The sequence below is a fragment of the Etheostoma cragini genome, chromosome 3, assembly GCF_013103735.1.
Source record: "Etheostoma cragini isolate CJK2018 chromosome 3, CSU_Ecrag_1.0, whole genome shotgun sequence".
Lineage (NCBI taxonomy): Eukaryota > Metazoa > Chordata > Actinopteri > Perciformes > Percidae > Etheostoma > Etheostoma cragini.
The window spans coordinates 16,532,393-16,552,073 of NC_048409.1; the positions used below are offsets into that span (position 1 = coordinate 16,532,393).

Sequence of the window (19,681 nt, forward strand, 5' to 3'; positions counted from 1 at the left end):
TTTATGTCCTGCAGGTCCTACATAATTACTGCATAGGGTTCTGGAAAAAACATAATTCCACTATTTCTTTTGGTATTTATTAAATATTGATGTATGTGCTATTGATTTTTGCACTTACTTTTTACTGCATTTGTATTCCCTTTCTAATAACATTGTTTGATTGTTTTCCTTTCTTGTAAAATCAACATTGTAAGTAATGTAATGCAGGTTTGTTTTCATCCAATAAAGAAAATAAATTATTATCCCCATTTCTATTTTACTCATGTTTAATAATAATGGTGCCAACAACTTAACCATCCAATTAAAATCCAGGGTGGAGAATGACCCATCTTCAGGGATCAGAGTTCTCAGAGAAAACACAAGTTCATTGCTGGAATTCACCTTGAAGGCTTTAGCCAGTTTTATTACCCAGTTATGTGGCAAGATGAACACCAAAAAACAAATGCACACAAATCCTAAATGTTCCAGTATCAAAAAATATATATTTAGCTTGTTGCAGAAAATACAGACAGAAGAACCAATTTATAAAAAGATACCCACAAACAAATGTGCAAAAACACTATGATTTAAGCCAAAGCTACGCTAGGCATTTAAGGCCTTTATTTTGACAGGACAGATGAAGACATGAAAGGGGAGAAAGAGGGGGGGGTGACATGCAGCAAAGGGCTGCAGATCGGAGTTGAACTGGGGCCTGCCGCGTCAAGGAGTAAACCTCTATACTGTACAAACGTTTTAGGCAGGTATGAAAAATGCTGTAAACTAAAAAAAAATTCAAAAATTAAAGTCCTAGCTGGGTCCCTCTGGTTTCTGCCAGTTCTGAGCTGATGTCACTGCTGGACATCTTCTGATTTCGAAGGGAAATAAGCCTAAAGTATTTTTCATCTGCTGCACTAAGTTGTCTTGGCCGACCACTACAATCCTCAACGTTGCCCGACCTTTTATGTACCTATGAGAATTGATGCTGGTTTGAAGGCAAAGGGTAGTAACACCAAATGTTGATATGATTTAGGTTTTTCTTTCGTTTGCATTTTGTAAATTGAAGAAAAAAAAAATCATTATTTATATTTTTGAAAGCAATCTTAGTTTACAGCATTTTATCACACCTGCCTAAGACTTTAGCACAGTACTGGATATCTGTCCGCTCTGCCAACTGAGCTATTCGGGCGCCCAACGGCGAGTTATTTTAAGCCAGGAGAGGGGGCTGTTAATCAGGAAGAGAGGACTGTGAGTTTGCAGTGTGTTTAGTGACTGTTGCTGTAATTCTAAGCCAATAAAAATCTTGTTCAGTGGGGTGGAGAGGAGAGCAAGGTAGTGTTATTTTTAGCGGTTCCTCCTGTGATTCTAAGCCGAGGAAGTGTGTCTGTCCGTCGGGTGGAGAGGACGGCGAGAACTGAGTATACTCCAATGCAAGTTAGTCGCAAGTAATATTGTTATATGTTAATGTTATCGCATATTGCATATTTTCCTCATATCGCGGCTTTTTTTGGTCATTGCAAGGACTGACAGGCATAATGTAGTATTGCATAAACTCCACTGTTTAGTTTAGTTTGTCTGGTGCACATTAGTGACAGACACTTCTAAATCAATGGTAAAAAAATGTAATGTTATCAAAGCTAAAATAACAAAGATTTAAACAAGTCACTTTGAGTTCTGTTGTGTTTTCAATGTTTTGAGCATCTCTTTTGTCCATCATAGCCATATAAAGGAATCTAACTCCAACTCACTCATGTTCCTGGGTCATTTCTCTAAGGCACTCCTTTAAGTTTTCCACCCGGTCTCTGTTGTTTTCTTTAGCAGTCTGTATTGCCTGCTCCAGCAGCTGCTGCACCTCATCCAGTCCACCCACCTTTGGCGCGTTGTGGGAGTAGAGACACCCTCGCAGCTGACTTTCGTGACAGTCCGGGTTAAGTAAGCCACACAGCAACCGCAGGAACATGTCGTAGTGGCCCAGCGGGGAGCCGAGGGTTCGCGCCAGGGCGCAGTGGACCAGGCCTAGCGCGGATTTGGTCTGATCCTTGAATGAGAAGAGCTTGGGCTTCTGCAACAATGCAGAGTCTAGAACATTCTTGGACTCTATGCGAAACATTGTGAAGACGTAGAGAGCGGCCATGAACTCCTGCAGGAGAGAAGACATGGGGTGATTTTCTTAGGCTAAATCCTTTGTGGGTATCTAGACTAAGGACACGTCTCTGCTAGGTGGACCTCGAGCAGCAGAAGCAGAAGCTTGGTTTATTTATTGTTATTCAATCCCAGAGAAATTTATTTTTTTAGATCTAATCCTGTGTCCCTGTGTTAGTTGTTCGGGTATCTCTTGGTATTTCAAAATGTACCATTTTCTTTTCTTGTTCAAAGGTTAAAATATTTGGCAAATCTCATCTTGGTGTATACATCCATTTATCTAATCCAACCTGATTTGGGATAACTATTTAACATCATGAAGAACCTCTCAAGGTTAGCTTGTGGGTTAACAACCTTGAAGAAACGCACTGTTAACTGCAAAGTAAATGGTTTTCAGCATATTGTAATTACATTATTGAAATATTGAGACATAGGTAAGTGAGATGAAAAGAGTTTTACCTGGAGGGTGTAGTGTACAAAGCAGAACCTTTTCCTCCCATCCGGGGCCGCAGCGGGGAGCTCAGTGCACATGCCGGAATACACCGCCACTTCCTTCAACTTCAGACTGCACTCCTTCACGTCCTCTTCGAAGAACACACTGGTATTCCTCTCCAGCATCTTAAAGGCCATCTTCCCCAGCCTCGATAGCAATTGCTTGTCGTCATTGGACCATTTCTGAGTGGAAAGGGGACATTGAAATGAAAGTTATGACGTTAAAGTTAAGCATGTTAATTAGCGTTTTTCTTGACAAAATCTCTTCAAGAACAAGCTCCATCTTTGAATCTTTTGTTGTGGAATATTATAAACACCATAAAGACATTCATTTCAGATCAACTGTAAAAGAAAGCGTCAGACATTTCAGGGATTCATGAAATCGTATTCCCCAAATAAAATTTAAACTCTTGAATATGACTAATGTAATGAAAAGTTTAAGTAGAACATTTGTGGCCCCATAGCATTTCATTTAGGTACTTGAGAAAAGAAACCTGAATGGCCAAAGTGAATTAAGTCACAAGGGAGTATGAAATAACTTCTTAGACAGTTAAAGACACAGACAAACGCATGTTACCAGATTATTGTCCGACATATCGTAGTAGAACTCCAGCCTGCGATTGGTCTGGACAGTCATAATGCTGACGAAGAACGGCGTCAGCCTGGGGGGGTGCACCCCATAGCCCTGATAACGGAAGCAGCGCTCGAACACTGTGGCCACCATCCAGCACACAAAGGGTTGTCGAGCGAGCATGCAGAGTGTGGGTTGGCGTTTGTACTGTGCCACGATTCGGGCTGCTCGCTCTGCGTCGGAAAAGCGCTTGGTCAAGAATTCATCTTTCATCTCATCACTAGAAAAAAGAGAGGGGGAGGGGGGGGAAACATAAAACCGGGCTGAAACAGCGAAGTTAAAAATAATTTAACTAACATTCTGCTACATATTTACAGGATGGCATACACGCCAAACACACACTGCTCATAAACACCAGCAAATACAGTAATAAAAAAAGGGGGAAAAAAAGGAACAAAAATATTGATGCACACCCAACCGACACAAAGCAGACACACACACACACACACACACACCTGAAGCCCTGTATTTCTGTAACGACGTCTATGTATTGCGACGGTATCTCTGAGACAGCTGCTCGTCTCCCCAGGATCCAGACGCGGGCCCCACGAAGCACAGTACCTCGGATGATATTCACAATCAGGACGTCAGGATGTGCCTTGGTGTGGTTGTCATTTATCACTGGAGCATTCTGAAGAGAAAAAAAAACAGAGGAAAAAAACGACAAATATATCCATTTTGATAAGCCTTAAAACGTAACTCTTAAATGAATATTGTTGGTTATCTTTGGCATTTTTTACAGTTACAAATGTGAATGCTCCTCAGGTGTATACCTCCCAGTCCAGTGGACCTTGGTAAACATCAAGTGAGTCCATTATGATGAGGAATTTGCAGTTCTCTTCCTCCAGGTATTTCATGCCTTTGCAGTCAGGATAGAAATATTCTATCACTTCCATGATGGACATCGTCTCTGAAAGAGGCTTTTTGTTCCGCACGTACATGAAAGTTCGGAATGAGAGCTTGATGACAAACTGCAGATCCTGATAAAAAAAAGGGACAGGAACATGGTGTCAGTTACAAAAAAACTAAAAAACAAAACTAAAAAAACTTCGAAATGTTTGTTGAGTCACCTTATTGGCGCGCAGTTCTGCCCAATCCAGGCAGAATTTCCCCACAGAGACAGACATGCCAATTCCTGGAATCCCGGTAGTCAGCACCGTCCTCACCGGCTTGCCATCATCCTTCTGTAGTCGGAACAGATTGTTCACGCCCACAAAGGTGTCGGCACTGGGGACCTGAACGGGAGACGGAGGTTGGGCTCGCAACTCATGGTAAGGGTCAATTCCTCCATAACCACTGGTGGAAATATTGGGCTGAATGTAGACGTGATCTAGAAGATTCTGCCTTCCGGCTTGAACGATCCCCTCACGGATGATTTGGTGTTTACCGATCAAATACTGTTTCAGGTGAAAACGGACCAAAGCTGGTGGTGGAGAAACATAAAGACGAAAGGGAGAAAACTTCAGCACACGTGGTTTGGAATCTGGATCTCACGTTGTGAGGATAATCTTTCCGCTACACAACCTCTGTGCATGGTAGTCTCTCGTTGCTGCACACATTCTTATCCGGAAAAGACACGCCATGACCAAATTTAAACCCAGGATCCTGTTCTTATTTTGTTTTTTAAAGTGCAGGGAAGTAAGCCTTAGAATCACATGGTAGACAGTTCTTTTGTTCCATTTGAAACTGATATCGAGAAGCATTTAATTCTTCATTAATTACGCCTTTCCTTCTGGTAAAAAATCTTATATTTTGAGTGACTTTAGACCTGTAATGCACCCACGCAAATTCATAAAGAAAGCAGCCTGTGCTCATTTAAATAACCTTTTTTGAAAATGGTATGTGTAGAAAATATAAGGAATGTCATCAAAAGTTATCAAAATGCAGCCTCAACATTCAGATGTTCCTAAAATACCTCAGAAGAAACACATTTTACCAGTATTATTCTTTTATTTTATTCATATTATTATTTCATGTATATTGTATGTATGTATATTTTTCATAGTATTTCATTTATATTTATATTTGTGCTTTGTGACTGATTTTGCTGCTGTAACACCGTAATTTCCCATTTTTCTTGGGATCAATAAAACATCTATCTCTCTATCTATTAGCGCACATGTTGGGATAGAACCCATTTACTTGCCTCTCTGACACTTTTCCCGTAGTTCGTCTGCCTCTGGTTTCTTGTTGACATTTTCTAGTGTACTTATTGTATGCAACAGGGAACGATCCTGGCCTGCAAAACAGAAATTTAATTTTTTTACATAAAAACAGTAAGCAACCACTGACAGTATTTTAGTCCCTGTTTACTCCACAAGACTGTAACATTATTTTATTTGATCAAGTTCACTTGACAGCTGCCAAACAGTCAAAATGTGTTTCTCTAAATTCTGAAGTCTACTTGTACAATTGTACTACAGCTGTGTTTTCTTACCAAGTGTCTCCAGGATCCTGTCCACAAAATCAAGAAGGTCTCCCTCATTCACCTGTTTCAGGGTTATTCTTGTCTCCCACTGGTAAAACCAGATCTTAAATTTCAATAGCTCTTCCCGGGTGAGGCCTGTCAAAGTATCCTGGATACTCTGCATACAAAGAGAACACGAGTTAACATGTTGTCCTCGCAGAAAGGCTGTAGGCAGCTGTTGGGTCATTATCACATTTTCTATCATGTATTAACAAATTTGACAAAATTGGTAAAAAAACATCAAATTATTTGTCCGTCCATCCATCTTCAACCGGGGCAGCAGCTCTAGCAGGGGACCCCAAACTTCTCTTTCCAAAGCCCCAATAACCAGCTCTGACTGGGGGATCCCAAGGCCAGAGTGGAGGTATAGTCTCCACCTAGTCCTTGGGAGGCCTGCACAATCAATCGTTATAAAATCACAATCTTGATTTACCCTGTTCACAATTTAATTTTGTAATACCTTAAATTTTACAAGCCGTATTACAACACAACTACTTTCTTCCGGGAGTTTTAAACTTAGACTGTATAAGTTAGGTTTTAAAGTACCCTCAAGTGCTGCAATGCCCTCCCTTCTCTTTATTGGAGCCTCTATGTTTACAGGCTTGTGATGATTTCATGAGGTTTGGTACTGCCAATTTGTTTTGTTTTGTTTTGTCATGGTTTGTGTGTGCAATAAACATTTCACTTTGTGACTCGTGGTCTAGAATCGTGATATCGATTTTAAGAAAACAACTGTGATTCATATTTTTCCAGACATATAAACCACCTCAACTGGCTGGCTTAAAGTGACCTGTTAACTTTTTAATGAAAGGGGAACACTGAGTTTTTGGTTCCAGAACAGCTGATTTAGGTTGGTAGTAAGTTTTCTCACTGTGCACCACCGCTATAAAAAAGGCAGCATAAATGGAGCCATGACACTATGATTTACCATGGCAACTAACTCAAAAAAATCTGTTCGCGTGCTTCAACCCTCTGGAACTGGAAATTCTCATGTGCACATGCAGCGAGTTTGAACCACAGACTGCTATGAACATATATTTTCATAAAAAAGCAACACGGCTACTGCTGCAAAAAAGTGAGAATTATTTTTTTTTTAAATCTTTTTTAAATCAAAGTTATTTAAAAATTTAATCGTGAACAGGGTGAATCAAGAATGCGATTAATTATGTGCAATTGTAAATTATTACCACATAGTGTAATAATTATATATTTAATCACAAGTAAAATATTACTGGTGAAAAGTGGTGGACGCTAGTGATAGGAGGACAGAGAAGGATATGTGGAATCTGATCTGATGGACTGTAAAGAAGAACGATCCCGCTCAATAGGCAATTATCTGAAAATGAAAATACATCTAGTTGGACCTCAATATCATCTCCCGACGTATGTTTTACTCTCTGCGAAGTAATGCAGCTTCTTCATCAACGGGATCGTCGACAAAAGGACATGCCATGTTCAAAGAAAAAAAAACGTTTGATAGTCTGCCTAACACAATTAATAAACCAACCCATTTTTTGTTACTTCAGATGACAACACTGCACTAAAAGCACCTACTACAGACTGAATGAATGAATGAGGAAATGAAAGAGAGCTGTCTCAGAGGGAGGAGACTGAGAGAAACTCCAGGTTAACTGAAGAAATCCTGTTTCTGTACAGGTTAGGTTCACAGACTCAGATACCATAGTTACTGACTCTGAGGTTAAGTCCCCTTCTCTTCCTGAAACAGGCTAGAGTTACCCTTTTCTCAGGTTTGATTTCCCTCCCTTTCTGAAACGGAGAAAACCCAGAGTATACCTCATCTTGGGCTTATCAACTCAGAGTTTTCACTAAACCTGCTTTCTGAAACGGGCCCCTGGTCCAACAACATCCTGAGACCAAAACAACAGCTTCTGTTAAGCAAGGAAATATCAGGCATTCCAGACCAACTGTAATGCACCAACCTTGAATAAATGGGGCAGGTCCTGCTCTGGGTGGAGTTTGCCTGGCTGGCTGTTTGCGTCAGTCTCCTCATCTGGTTCAACAGGCTCAGGTGGTTCTGGGGAATCAGCCACCAAAACTTCATCTGGATCCTCTTCATCAACCTCTGAAAAATCCCCCAAATCAGAAGACCTGAGAGACAGGGAAAAAGTGAGAAAGAGCTTTGCAGATGTTGTCAAAGGATCCCAGATTGGTCACATTTTGACCCCGCAAAAACCCCAATTGCACATATCATGTTGGCTAAAGTATAAGACACCCCCCTTTTGCAACACCCATTTTTGATTGAGATCTTTAAAGATATTTGGTAGGATTACAGGAGCTCTGGAGCTAGGTGCAGTACCACAACCCATGGAAGTAACACTCATATTTCCAATATGGACAATAATTCTGACATAATCATAATAGAATAAGGAGTATAAATGCCTTTTGGTCAGAAGCTTCAGTGGCTTCACTCTAATTTAAATGGTGAGGCTTTGATCAAAACTGTCGTAAATACAGTGTATCAGTCTGTTGAGTAAGTGCCTGTTGTTTTTGGTGCAAAGCTTCTGTGCTAGAATGAACTATTTGGTTGCATTTGTATATTAGAGAGAAAAGCTACTTTATACAATACAAATACAAAAATTGTGTAAAATTATTAAAGACATTTTCATAATTTGTCTCTCTTTCTATTATCTCCCCATCAATATGTGTTCACTGGGTGTAAGTGTGTATGTGTGGTTGTTGTTATTGTTGTCTGTGTGTGTGCGTGTGTGTCTGTGTGTATCTGTGTGTGTCTGTGTGAGTGTAGACAGGTACGTGGTTCTGGGGGGGCACCGGGATGCCCGGGTATTTTGAGGAATTGATCCCATGTCTGGTGCTGCAGTGGTCCATGAAACTGTCAGGAGCGCTGGCAGGCTGCTCAGTAAAGGTCTGACTCTGTCAGAAGGGTCAGAGTGGTGTATGTATGTGTGTGTGTGTGTGTGTGTGTGTTCCACCTGGTGTCAATGACAACAGCTCCTGGTGGTCTGGTCTGCTGCGTGGTCATGGTGTAGTGGGTCTCTGGAGACTCTGAGCGAATCATCTGCAACCTGGCAAAACATTAGGGACATCTCTACCTGGTAAGACTTTGTTAACCTCCTATCAGCAATTTCTAAGTCCCTAAAAGCAACCTCACCCTTCGAAATAGTATGCAGTAATCTCAGATGTTTGGAGTAATAGAGAGCCAAACATTCTGGCTTGAAGAAATGCCTTAGTTTCTGAACGACCAGCTGAATAACCAAACAGAAGTAGTTTTTCTGTAATCCTGCTAAACAATCCAACAAACAAACCGAACCAAAAATTCAACCTCTTTGGCAGAGGTAATTAACTGATACCAAGGGCATCGTAGAAGGTAGGAAACCAAGCTTGCGCATAGGTATTTTGTGAAAGGTTTCTACTTTCACCAAGTGCCTGGAAAAGAGTATAATTTATTTTTCTAAAGAACTTAGATTAAACTGGCCAGAGTACAGGTCACAGCGAATGTAAATTAGGCAGTTATGTGAAACCTTATGCATTCTGTAGTAAAATGGCCAAAACACAGAAACATTGGGATAACATAAATATCAAACAAAGACACAGTACCCTGTCCCTTCATGAGTAGTCAATTCAGGTAGTACCACAGGGAACGGGGGAGGGAAAGCAGCTGCAACCTCTTCATCACTTCCCTTCTCATCCTCCATTACATCACTTTCACTCTTCATTGAACCATAGCTGGAGGGGGGCCTCTTCCACTTTTTCTTCTCCTCGTGTTCCTCCTCATTTTCCTGCGTAAAGATGCTGAGGGGACAAAAAAAGGTGGTATTATGCTAGATTAGTCTAATAAAGGGCAAGTATTATTATACTCGGATACAATACAATATGGTAAGTAGAGTAGGGAGGTAATCAAAGTCTGGCCAAGTAACGTTTGTTTGTTATAAGTGAGTTGAAACTAACTCTTAATTAAAACAGTATAACTACCTAAAAATCCCTACATAAGTAATGAATAACCTACTTGAGTGAATATAATACAACGTTAGGTAATTCAAACAACTTAAGAGATGGGTCTTTTAGCTAGCTTTTTTTTTGTATTGCTTTATTTTAACAAATAACAGAACAAATAATCGGACATCTCAGTTACAGTATAAATAATGACAAAATAGAAAAAATAGTCATAATAAAAGATAAAACAAGAACAAGAAATAACAATGTGACAGCATTGTAAAGAAAAAGTAAAGTGTTACAATATAAATCCTTAATGAAACATCCTTAAGTAAATGTCAGAAATAAATATAGCTTTTTTGTTTGTTATTATATTAAGAGACTCAAAGTAAGTGTCCATTTCAATTTGAAATCATTTAAAACTTTTAGCTAGCTAAGCATTAAGGAAGTACTATAACTTCGCGTGTGTGAAATGTCTTCTTCAAGTGACAGAGGATTAAAGATGGCAGGTGAACTCAAAGCTGTGCGACGACACCCACCTTTCAACTTCGGTGTCTGGGTCCATGTTTCTGTTAGCAACAGAAACAGCTGTAGAATGGATACAACTTATGTAAACAATATCGTACTTATCGCAATAATTTCATATCCCAAAAAAAAGAACCCATCGGGCTGACGTTGCTGTGTCATTAATATATCGGCTACAGCTCTCCGCCGTCACGGTTGTGCCATCTAACTATAGACTAGCTAAACATAACATGGTGTGTTTATGAATATATGGACGCCTTAGAAATGACTGTTTTCCAGTTAAAAATCAAAGCAAACGCAATAAACTATAAGCTAATATTAGACGTCTTCCATTTTTACTTATTTCCTCGTTGCTTTCTCAGTGACACCCACTTCTAACTTTCGGCTTCTGCCAACGGCAACAGTATGACTTCCGGACAACTTCAGAATAAAAGCACACTTGCAACAAATTGTAAACATCCATGAGCAGTCGGCACAAGAATGCGCAAATATTAATACTCATCCTGACGCACACTTTACCGTACTTCATCTATTGTGTACGTGTGTATAAAACAATATATATGTTTTTATAAATAAATAATATAATGATAAAATTTGAAAAACAAAAATTCCAAATATTTAGTTTTTATTCTGAAAGGTTTTGAGGCGCACACTGGAAGTCGTAGTTGCGTGAGTCCGGAACTGCTTTGTAACGATTGGACAGTGCACTTTGTTTAAAATGCCTACAACTAATTTGTTAAAAACATTTATTTTCAATTCAGTGTGATGTGTAGCTCAGTCCAGCTCCCAGCGGTTTGAGAAAAGTAGATGACCAACACAAAAAACATTGCCAATAAAGCCGCAAGCTGCTGCTCAGACCTTGATTTGCGTCATTTCATGAGACCATAAGTTTTGTTGATTGGACAAACATTTAACCATTTATAGCCTGATTTGCTATCTCGCCTTCAGTTTGTTTGTAATTATAGCGCCCCCATGTGTTCAATGTGAATGAAACTTTCATGGCGTGTTTCAGGTACTTATGAGGACATATCCTGAGAGATTTGTGATTATTAGACAATGATTATGTGATAAACAGTAAAATGTGTGTAATGCCACTCACCTATATTGCACTTGTAGCGCCCACTAGTGGCGTATGTATGTAAAACAGTCTGGGTATATCTGGGGCCCTATATGAATATACCTTGTGAGTCTTAAGCTGATTTGTGTTCATTTATGTCCAGAGACACGCCCCTTTCAATGTTCATTGTAACTTGAAAGGTAATTGAGATATGGACATGCTTTATACAACTTGTAATAAGTTTGATCCATTGCCTGAACATTTGTGGCATTTGGATCTACAGTGTAGGAGGAGATCTCAAAAATGTGTTTTTCAAAATATTAAAAATGGCGGGAAAACATTTCTAGGCGGGCCCTAAAGATCCTGAAGGCTATTTTTCTTGAGCATATTAAGCAGCACCTGTGTGAGAAATTCAATCAAAAGTCAATCGGACTTAGGGTATGGAGGACGTGGCTTTTCAAAGTTTGCATTTTGAAGCCTTTATACAGCGCCACCATGTGGCCGATTGAGTTCATATTTCTTTAGAAGCATTTCGTTATACCTCCAAGTTTCATGTTTCTAGCTCTTTCCAGCTCACGGGAATTTGAGCTGGTGCAGCAGACAATAAATAATAACTAAAACAGCCAAAAATATGAGGGTTCTACCGCTTCAGAGTTTAAAGCCTAAAAAGACCTTTCTTCATGTGCTGAAAGAGCATGGGTGCATGATGAAAGTGAAACATACGGCGCCATTCTATAAAGCAATTCTATGCAACTGTATGAATTATTGATACATCTGGACTGGCATGATCAAACTGTGCCTCCATTTGTTTTAATTCAACATTTAAATCACCAAATTGTGTTTTAGTCTTTGGAAGGAATCATTTTTGGTTTCATTTAATAACACTTCTCAAAGCATTTTTTCACATTAGCCTTTATCACATGTAAAATAAATATTCCTGTTGCAAGGGTAAAACTAAACATTGAAGAAATTAGTTTTTTGAAATTGGTGTTTTGACAAGTTGAGCTACTTGACTAGTGGAACCAAGTGATTTATAATCTGAGCTTGTCCGAAAATATTAGGTGAAGCTCTCTTTCATAATTACCTTGACCATCCATGAGCATTACATTTCACTTAATTTGTATTTTCTTTATTTGACATGACAAACAAATTGATTGCGCTCAACCAGCAGACTTTCCCAGCTTCGCTTGCATTTTTATTAAGAAAGATGTAAATATAAAAGAAAAAAGGTACAGTAGATAAAGACAGGATGGTAAAAACAATGAAAAGAGAATAGTAAAATTGTGGGGAAAAGAAAGTAGATCAAGTAGAATTGGAGACGATTATGACTCCAGTTTTGGAACATGTCCTCACACCTTCATCCTGCTCATCATCTGTTGGAAAAACATATTTCATTACAATATGAACATTACATTGAGTAAAAGCTGAAGTCACATGTGGTTAGAGTTTAGTGTAGTGTGCAAGATACATATGGGCAATCCTATTGATGAGATAAGATATACAAACACACCGTGAGTTTGTATGGCGAAAACTTGAAACCCAACAACCAGCCGGTGTAAAGAAACAAACCCTCATTAACTAAATTAAAATGACTAGTGTTGACCTTTTAGGAAATCCAGAAAGATGTTCTTCATTTACAGACCCACGCTTCTGAAAACAGTAACTAAGATGTAAAGACTGAACACATTCAAGCAAGTTCTTTCACAATAATGTAGTTTTCATTTATTAGTAAGATCACTAATGAAGGACACCCAGACATAATTGGTGTATGTATGTATGTATGTATGTATGTATGTATGTATGTATGTATGTATGTATGTATGTATGTATATATGTATGTATGTATGTATATATATGCGGTCGGTGCTGTTGCTGTAAAGTAACAATGAGCCAGTAAAAGAGCAATGCAAATGGAACAGGTTTAGTTTACCGCGGTCTCTACATGACCTGCTATTGTCTGATTATCAGATGATAAAGAGTATACGTCGTAGCTGCTGCCTCATGTGCCACCTGCACTCCATTTAAGGTGATTTCCCCACCCTTGCAACTACACAACAAGCAGCATGCTGGCAAGGGCAACTTTAGTGCAGAAAGGGAAAACTCAACAGGGTACCTTAAAGTGATTATTAAAGTGTTCCCTGTAAAAGCCTGAATGGATCTGTCTGTCTGTCTGTCTGTCTGTCTGTCTGTCTGTCTGTCTGTCTGTCTGTCTGTCTGTCTGTCTGTCTGTCTGTCTGTCTGTCTGTCTGTCTGTGCGTGCGTGCGTGCGTGCGTGCATGTTTACCTTGCGAGCACTAGCAGTCAGTCCAGGAGACTTTGCAGCCCTGCTGGTGGCCTTCTGTCCTTTAGTTGTCACCTGGGGTGACTTGGAGCTGCCAGTTCTGCCTGCCCGAACCACTCCAGGTTGGGGATCTGATGTCTGAGCGGGCAACTTCCTTACACTTTTGCCTGGGGATTTCCGGGCGGAGCCGCGGAGTTTGTTTAGCCCTTTTTTTAAGTAGTTGCTGTTTTTAGGGGTGCTGTCAATAGTGAACATCATAGACTGCCTCCGATGAGCCTGAGAGAAAAATGAAACAAAGTCAAACTGTTAGAGAGATATGCAAAAGAATGCATGTACGACTGTGTTACATGGCAGCATGATGTGATTGTCTTTTTTTAACCGACCAGAACATTTTGTGTGTGATATCTATATTTATATATTCCCCCACTCACTGGACTGAGGGCTCTGGCCTGGAGCTGAGAGCCGGAGGGTCCGCTGATCATGTTCTTGTTCTTGGGAGTCAGCGGACGGGGGAAGCAACTGGTCCTCACCTTTTTCTGTCAGATGGAGAAAAATAAAGGCAAGTATGTAAAAAGACAAAGAAAATTTCAATTTCTGGTCATGGTTTATTACTTTTATGTAAAGACTAAGCTTTCAGATTATCAATGAAAAGTAATACCCCTCTATGATTGCAGAATGATACCTGAAAAATTGTGTTGTTAGCCACAAGTCTTCTTTTTACATACTGTGACAGACATGTGCTATGACAGGATACTTTACAGGTGTATTGTACTAATATTGTAGTAGTATATACTAATATACTAGTATTGCAAAATAGTACATAAAAAAAACTTAACAAATAATTACATTTTAAATGCTAAACATGGATTAAAGAACTCTTATGAAAACATTAAAGTTGTAAAAAAAGGCCTATGAAAACATTTTCAGCTGCGCTTCAGCCAGGCTTAACATTAAGCAGAACAAGATTTGAAGACAACTATTGATGAGAATACTGATGCAAACCAACCTCAGGCGAAGTTTGATGTACAGACAACGTAGATGAAGATCGCTTTGTGCCTTTCGGGCTTCTCAGCTGAGAGGAGCCGACCGTTTTTGACGGCAGCTGGCCTGGCATCAAGGAGTGACGATGAGAACGAGTACTAGCAGCAGCAGTGGTCTGTCCCACCATGAGGGAGTGCCGATGGGAGGCCAGAGATTCTTGCATCTGGCCAGGCATCATGGACGCCCGACGGATTGTGTCGGATGGGTCACCCATACGAAGTTCTTCGTCTGTGAAAAGGAATGTCGTGCCACGGCCAGTCTAGGAGAACAGAGAGAGATTTCAGAAAACTAGTGGGAAAAGAATAAATTGCAGAAAAGTGCAACAAGCTGTAACACTCAAAACATCTTTTAAGGGTGTAGTCATACAATTTCAGCATTGGGCATGATTTGGGCAAGACACTGGACCGGATTGTTAGGCCGGCACCTTGTGTGTTACCTTGCTGCCATTGGTGTGTGGATGGGTGAATAAGAGACAAATTGTTAAGTGCTTTGGATAAAAGCACTACATTAATGCAGTCCATGTTCAAACTACTCACCTACTCAAGTGGTCAACTACTAGTTGGTGCTCTAGTCACCAACATGGTTTTAAGTCAGTATCCTCAATACAGCTGTCATTCATGTGTAAATCAGTGTTTGTATATATATTTGTAGTGTGGTGCCACAACGCCCTGTGCATTACACCTCCATAATTGTCACCGTTCTGACTATAAATTAGGTGTCTTTAATGTGTAACTGTATGTCTATCATGTTCAGTGAGCGTGCATGTGTCTTTACTAACATCACACTCCACAGGGTAGCTGCTCTTGAGATGTGGAAGGCAGGCCTTGTTCCTGGCCTGAAGCTCTGCAATCCTCATCCAGTCGTCTGGTGCCCCTTCTGGCTCGTTCTCTTCCCCTACACAGAATGTACTTGTGGCTGAAGACAACAATAAATATAAAAAAGAGTTACATATACACCTAATAAATTATCTCAGTTTGTGACTACTGCAACTGTAATACCCATATCTGACCAATTACCATAAATCGAGAACTAATTATAAGGGCTGCCCCTGCAGATTAGAATCATCAGCCAATTAGCCCCAAATTCAAATCTATTTCTTCCTCAATGTCACTATTTTTTTTTGTTTTTTGTATTTTTTAGCTGCATTATTATACGCAGAGCAAAACAGAACATGTAAATCTGTAATGATTTGTTGATAGAAAAGTTAATCAACACCTGCACAAGGCAAAAATGGCAAACATTTGATGTTCCTTTACTTTTTGTGGCAAATGAGAGTAAATTAAGTAAATGAAATATCTGTGGATTCTTTTTTTTTTTACATGATGCTTAAATGTATTTGATGAGGTCTCTTGCGTTGGACAACGTGATGACACATTTCCCGGTTTTCTGATGTTATAGTCCAAAGGATTAATTTATTAACTGACAAAAAAGTTGGCCGCTAAATCAGTAGTGAAAATAATAGTTAGTTGGAGAAGTATTTGGCGTTGAAAAGAAGAACAAAAAGTACTTTGTTTGCCCAGCTGTGCAGGTTGTTTCAATTTCTTTCCAGCCTTGATCTCTCCCTTATTTTCTCACACTCCAGTACAACCTTCTGGGAGTACGCCAGGGATCTACTCACTCTGTGAATGGACTGTGCTCCGTCTGTACCCTGGAAGACCGATGAACTGGTCACTGACAGGTGTGTCTAACAGATCCATAGACACGGGTCGTGCAGAGTTGGCACTGGAGAGGTTTGGTTGGGAGCGAGCCGAGGCCAGACTGTAGAAAGTCTCATCATGTTCACTGCCGCCTGGGGTTTTCTACAGATCAGAGTTCAACAATCACTTATGGCTACAATAATACTGCAGTGGGAGGGTGTGGATGTTTGGAAAGGGAAAGTCAAAATATATGGGTTAAGAGAAGTTGTTGATGTTTAAATTCTTGGATCTTAACCAAACCTACCTACAGCACCAATATAAACTATAATATAGATATTTTGACAATATACAGTATATGTATATATTTATAGAGAGATTCTATATTTATCAACATATACTGTGTATTGTCAATACTAAAGATAAAAAGTATTATTGAACAAATTAGGAACTGAAATAAAGAACCAGCTGCAGCCTCAAAATCCACCAATTACCCAATTTCATCATCATGACTATTTCAAAATAGTGTGACAAAAAACATTGTGATTAGTAAACTACACAGTGACTATTCAAACGTAGCATGTGTTATTGTGAACATGCAATACATGCAAGTGAGTTTCCTCCACCTGGGTCATGGTGATGTTAATAACCTGTGTAGTCCTCCGTCGTTTGACGGATGAAGTTAGATTTTTACAGGCTGAATCCAGTTCCATCTTGTGCTCCGTACTGGTCCTAGACGATGAAAAAGAAAACCCAATAGCAGATGTTTAGGAGGTGCTCTACAACAACTACCACTCTTTCACTCATAGTAAACAGAAAAAAAAACTCCCCAAGGGGGCAATTTTGAGAAAACAAAGATTGCCGCATCAGTAATGAATGACATACCTGTTGCTCTGTCTGGTATTTATAGGTGTAAAGTATAGGGTTTCCAGTGACTCAGCTTGAAGTTTGCCGCGTTTTGCTGCCAAGCGTTCTGAACTGCGAACTAGCGGTGTGCTAGATTCCTCGGGCACAGCAAGTTTCCTGCAAAGGTAAACACAATGTATTATGTAATAACAATCACAATAATTTCCCACTATTCCTCTAATGTAAGATGTTATAGCTTTCTTAAGTTTTATGTCGTCATTGTGTACTTTGTTGGAATACAGAAAAAGGAAGAATAAAAGGCCAACTTTAAGGGATGTCTTTAAGACAATGGGAACTCCTTGGTTGGGAAAACAAAGCCAGGTCAACTTTATTCATATAGTCCAAAATCACAAACCAAAACAGGTGAAAGGAGTTGGTTTGTCGAAAAAAATCTTTTAAAAAACTTCTGAAGTCAATATATTATGAGAAAAGTTTATAATCGGACCAAATGTGGGTGAAAACTGAAGATATTTTGAGCCATCTATAATAAAAAAAAAAACTAGACTTCAGACGCATATTGGACTTGTAATACGTGGTTGGAACCAAGCCAAAATGAGTTTTAACACACCACCGCTCAGCTCACATATCTTGCTGTAATACTGGAAACTGCTAATTTGTGCATTTTAATGATTTCCTTGCTCACAACAATGTGCAGATTCTTTTGACAGCTGACATACCCAAAGAAGTACAAACAAGTAAATAAATCAACCAAAACATGATTTTTTTTTTCAAATACAAAAATGTGAATGGCAGGGTTTTATAACACTGTAAAGACATATTTTTGTCATTTAGTTCCATGATAAAATAGCTGCACATAATGAAACATCTGTATGTAAGTGTATTACCTTGTAATGTTCAAAGAGTCTTCCAGAGAGCTATGGTCCAGGCTGTCGGAGCTCATGGTTCTCTTCACCTGTGCTCTTGTGTGAACACTTGAGTGGGCTTTGGGAACATGCAAGTAACCCGACTCTGTTGCACTTCCTTCATTACCATGAATCTTATTCTGTAGTCGCAGGTTACGGTCAGCAAAAGCCAGCTACAAGTTAAACAGATATAGACATCAGCAGAATGTACAGTAATTTAAGAGACATTGCCTTAGTTCTACACATGCTTAAAAAATACCAACCTGTGCTTCCAAACTGGCCACCCTGTTCAAAAGTGCCTTCTCATTGGTTTGGGCCTTGTCCAAATCCAGTTTCAGCAGCCTGAGTTCCATGGTAGTAGCCTTTACTTCATGCTCTTTGACCTCTAAGGAATGCTTGAGTTCAACTGTCTCCTCTTGGCTTTCCTGGAGAAGCCGTTTCTTTCCATTATAACAACTCATTGCCTTCTCCATCTGTGGCATTTTGATAATAAAACAAATATCAACCAAGCATGCACATGAAACGGTCAAGTTATCAATCAGCACAAGCAGACAGGAAATATCAATTAAAAAAAATAATCATTTCTTTTACTGTAAAAGTAGTGAAAATAAATGGTGTTGTGATGTGTGGGTACAGTTTGTGCTCCCACCAACCTGTGCCTTGTAGTGTTCTGCAGCCTCCGATTTAACCGAGAGCTGTTGCTGCAAGTCTCTCTTTAGAGTCTCAATTTCCTCAGCTTTTTCTTCCAAAAGTTTCTCTTTCTCCATTCTAATAATTTCCAGCTCCTGTTGTAGCATAGACTCCAGTTTATGAGAGACCTCATTCTCTTTCTTTATGGCCTGCTTGGCTTGAGCAAGTCTCTCCTTCTCAAACACCATGGTTTCAAGTTGTTTCTCGAGAGATTTCTGATTCTTTTCTGCCTGGAGTATCCTGGCCATAAGTACTTCTTTTTCCTGAACAAGAGCCTCCTTTTCGCTTAAAGTGGCAACCTGTACAGCCTCTTTCAGTCTGAGGTCTGTTGTTTGTGTCTCTCTGTAGTGGTTCATCTTGGATTGCATGTCCTCCTCAGCCTTCCTCAGTGAAGAACTAAGACACTCCACCTGTTCCTTTAAACTTTGGATCTCTTGATGTCGCAGATCTGACTCTTCTGAGCTCTCAGTCTTCAGCAGTATCATCTGTTCCTCTTTAGCTTGAATCTCATCTTTCATCTTCCTCACCTCTTCTTCTGATGCTGACAGTTGACGCTGCAGTTCCTCCTTCTGATGGGCACTCTCCTGCTCCTGTTTGGTGAGCATGGCTACCTTAGTTTGAACCTCCTCCTCTGTCTTTGTGAGAGAGTCACCCATATTAGCAAGTTGATTTTTAAGACATATAATTTCTTGCTGTAGCATTTCAGAATGTTTTGAGCCTTCTTTTTCTATTGTGACCAGGTGTTCTTCTTCAGACTGGATCTTCTCCTTAAGAGCTTTTATCTCCATTTCCTTCTGAGTCAGCAGGTATTCTTTGGCTTGAACCTGCTTTATTGTAGTCTTCAAGGATTCATTTAAACTTTGGACTTGGTCCCTCAGAGTGTGGATCTCTTTCTGTAGCTCTTCGGACTCCTTGCCGCTCTCAACCTTTAACAGGTCGACCTCGCCCTCTTTAGTTCGGATATCGCCCTTCAGCCGATTAACCTCGTCCTCAAGAACGGCACTGTGCTTTTTAAGTGCCTCGATCTGCAAAGTGCTTTGCTGCTCCAGCTTGGCCATCAAACC

General features: G+C 39.8%; 2 protein-coding genes across 3 annotated transcripts in view; both read right to left on the reverse strand.

The window, feature by feature from the left end:
* Positions 1 to 1,487: 1,487 nt before the first annotated feature.
* Positions 1,488 to 10,553, reverse strand: nlrc3l (NLR family, CARD domain containing 3-like). Its single transcript, XM_034863393.1, has 13 exons — positions 10,160 to 10,553; positions 9,285 to 9,479; positions 8,660 to 8,752; positions 7,649 to 7,817; positions 5,679 to 5,826; positions 5,388 to 5,480; positions 4,312 to 4,664; positions 4,015 to 4,221; positions 3,697 to 3,872; positions 3,188 to 3,461; positions 2,578 to 2,793; positions 1,705 to 2,116; positions 1,488 to 1,674 (listed from the first exon to the last, which is right to left on the reverse strand). The coding sequence occupies exons 1-12, from the start codon at positions 10,183 to 10,185 to the stop codon at positions 1,721 to 1,723; spliced, it is 2,346 nt and encodes a 781-aa protein (XP_034719284.1). The 5' UTR covers positions 10,186 to 10,553; the 3' UTR covers positions 1,488 to 1,674; positions 1,705 to 1,720.
* Positions 10,554 to 12,204: 1,651 nt separating this feature from the next.
* numa1 (nuclear mitotic apparatus protein 1) overlaps positions 12,205 to 19,681 on the reverse strand; it is a 14,993-nt gene continuing 7,516 nt past the window's right edge. The window contains exons 15-26 of one of the 2 annotated variants that reach the window (XM_034863372.1): positions 18,581 to 19,207; positions 18,191 to 18,400; positions 17,910 to 18,100; positions 17,044 to 17,181; positions 16,785 to 16,890; positions 16,143 to 16,323; positions 15,303 to 15,439; positions 14,490 to 14,783; positions 13,915 to 14,019; positions 13,487 to 13,759; positions 12,806 to 12,852; positions 12,490 to 12,575 (exon numbers count right to left, since the gene is read on the reverse strand). In XM_034863372.1, coding sequence (XP_034719263.1) covers positions 12,572 to 12,575; positions 12,806 to 12,852; positions 13,487 to 13,759; positions 13,915 to 14,019; positions 14,490 to 14,783; positions 15,303 to 15,439; positions 16,143 to 16,323; positions 16,785 to 16,890; positions 17,044 to 17,181; positions 17,910 to 18,100; positions 18,191 to 18,400; positions 18,581 to 19,207 — 2,313 coding nt within the window. In that variant the 3' untranslated portion in view covers positions 12,490 to 12,571. Of the gene's footprint in view, positions 12,576 to 12,805; positions 12,853 to 13,486; positions 13,760 to 13,914; positions 14,020 to 14,489; positions 14,784 to 15,302; positions 15,440 to 16,142; positions 16,324 to 16,784; positions 16,891 to 17,043; positions 17,182 to 17,909; positions 18,101 to 18,190; positions 18,401 to 18,580; positions 19,208 to 19,681 lie in introns of both variants that reach the window. The other variant, XM_034863381.1, reaches the window with a different exon arrangement.

Bases quoted from the DNA above. Each gene is read 5' to 3' on its own strand.
- nlrc3l (XM_034863393.1), bottom strand. From the start codon at position 10,185: ATGGACCCAGACACCGAAGTTGAAAG. The intron at 4,222-4,311 runs GTGACTCAACAA...TTTTTTTATCAG, and splicing joins CAGAACTGCGCGCCAATAAG to GATCTGCAGTTTGTCATCAA. The intron at 2,794-3,187 runs GTAACATGCGTT...CTTTCCACTCAG, and splicing joins ATATGTCGGACAATAATCTG to AAATGGTCCAATGACGACAA.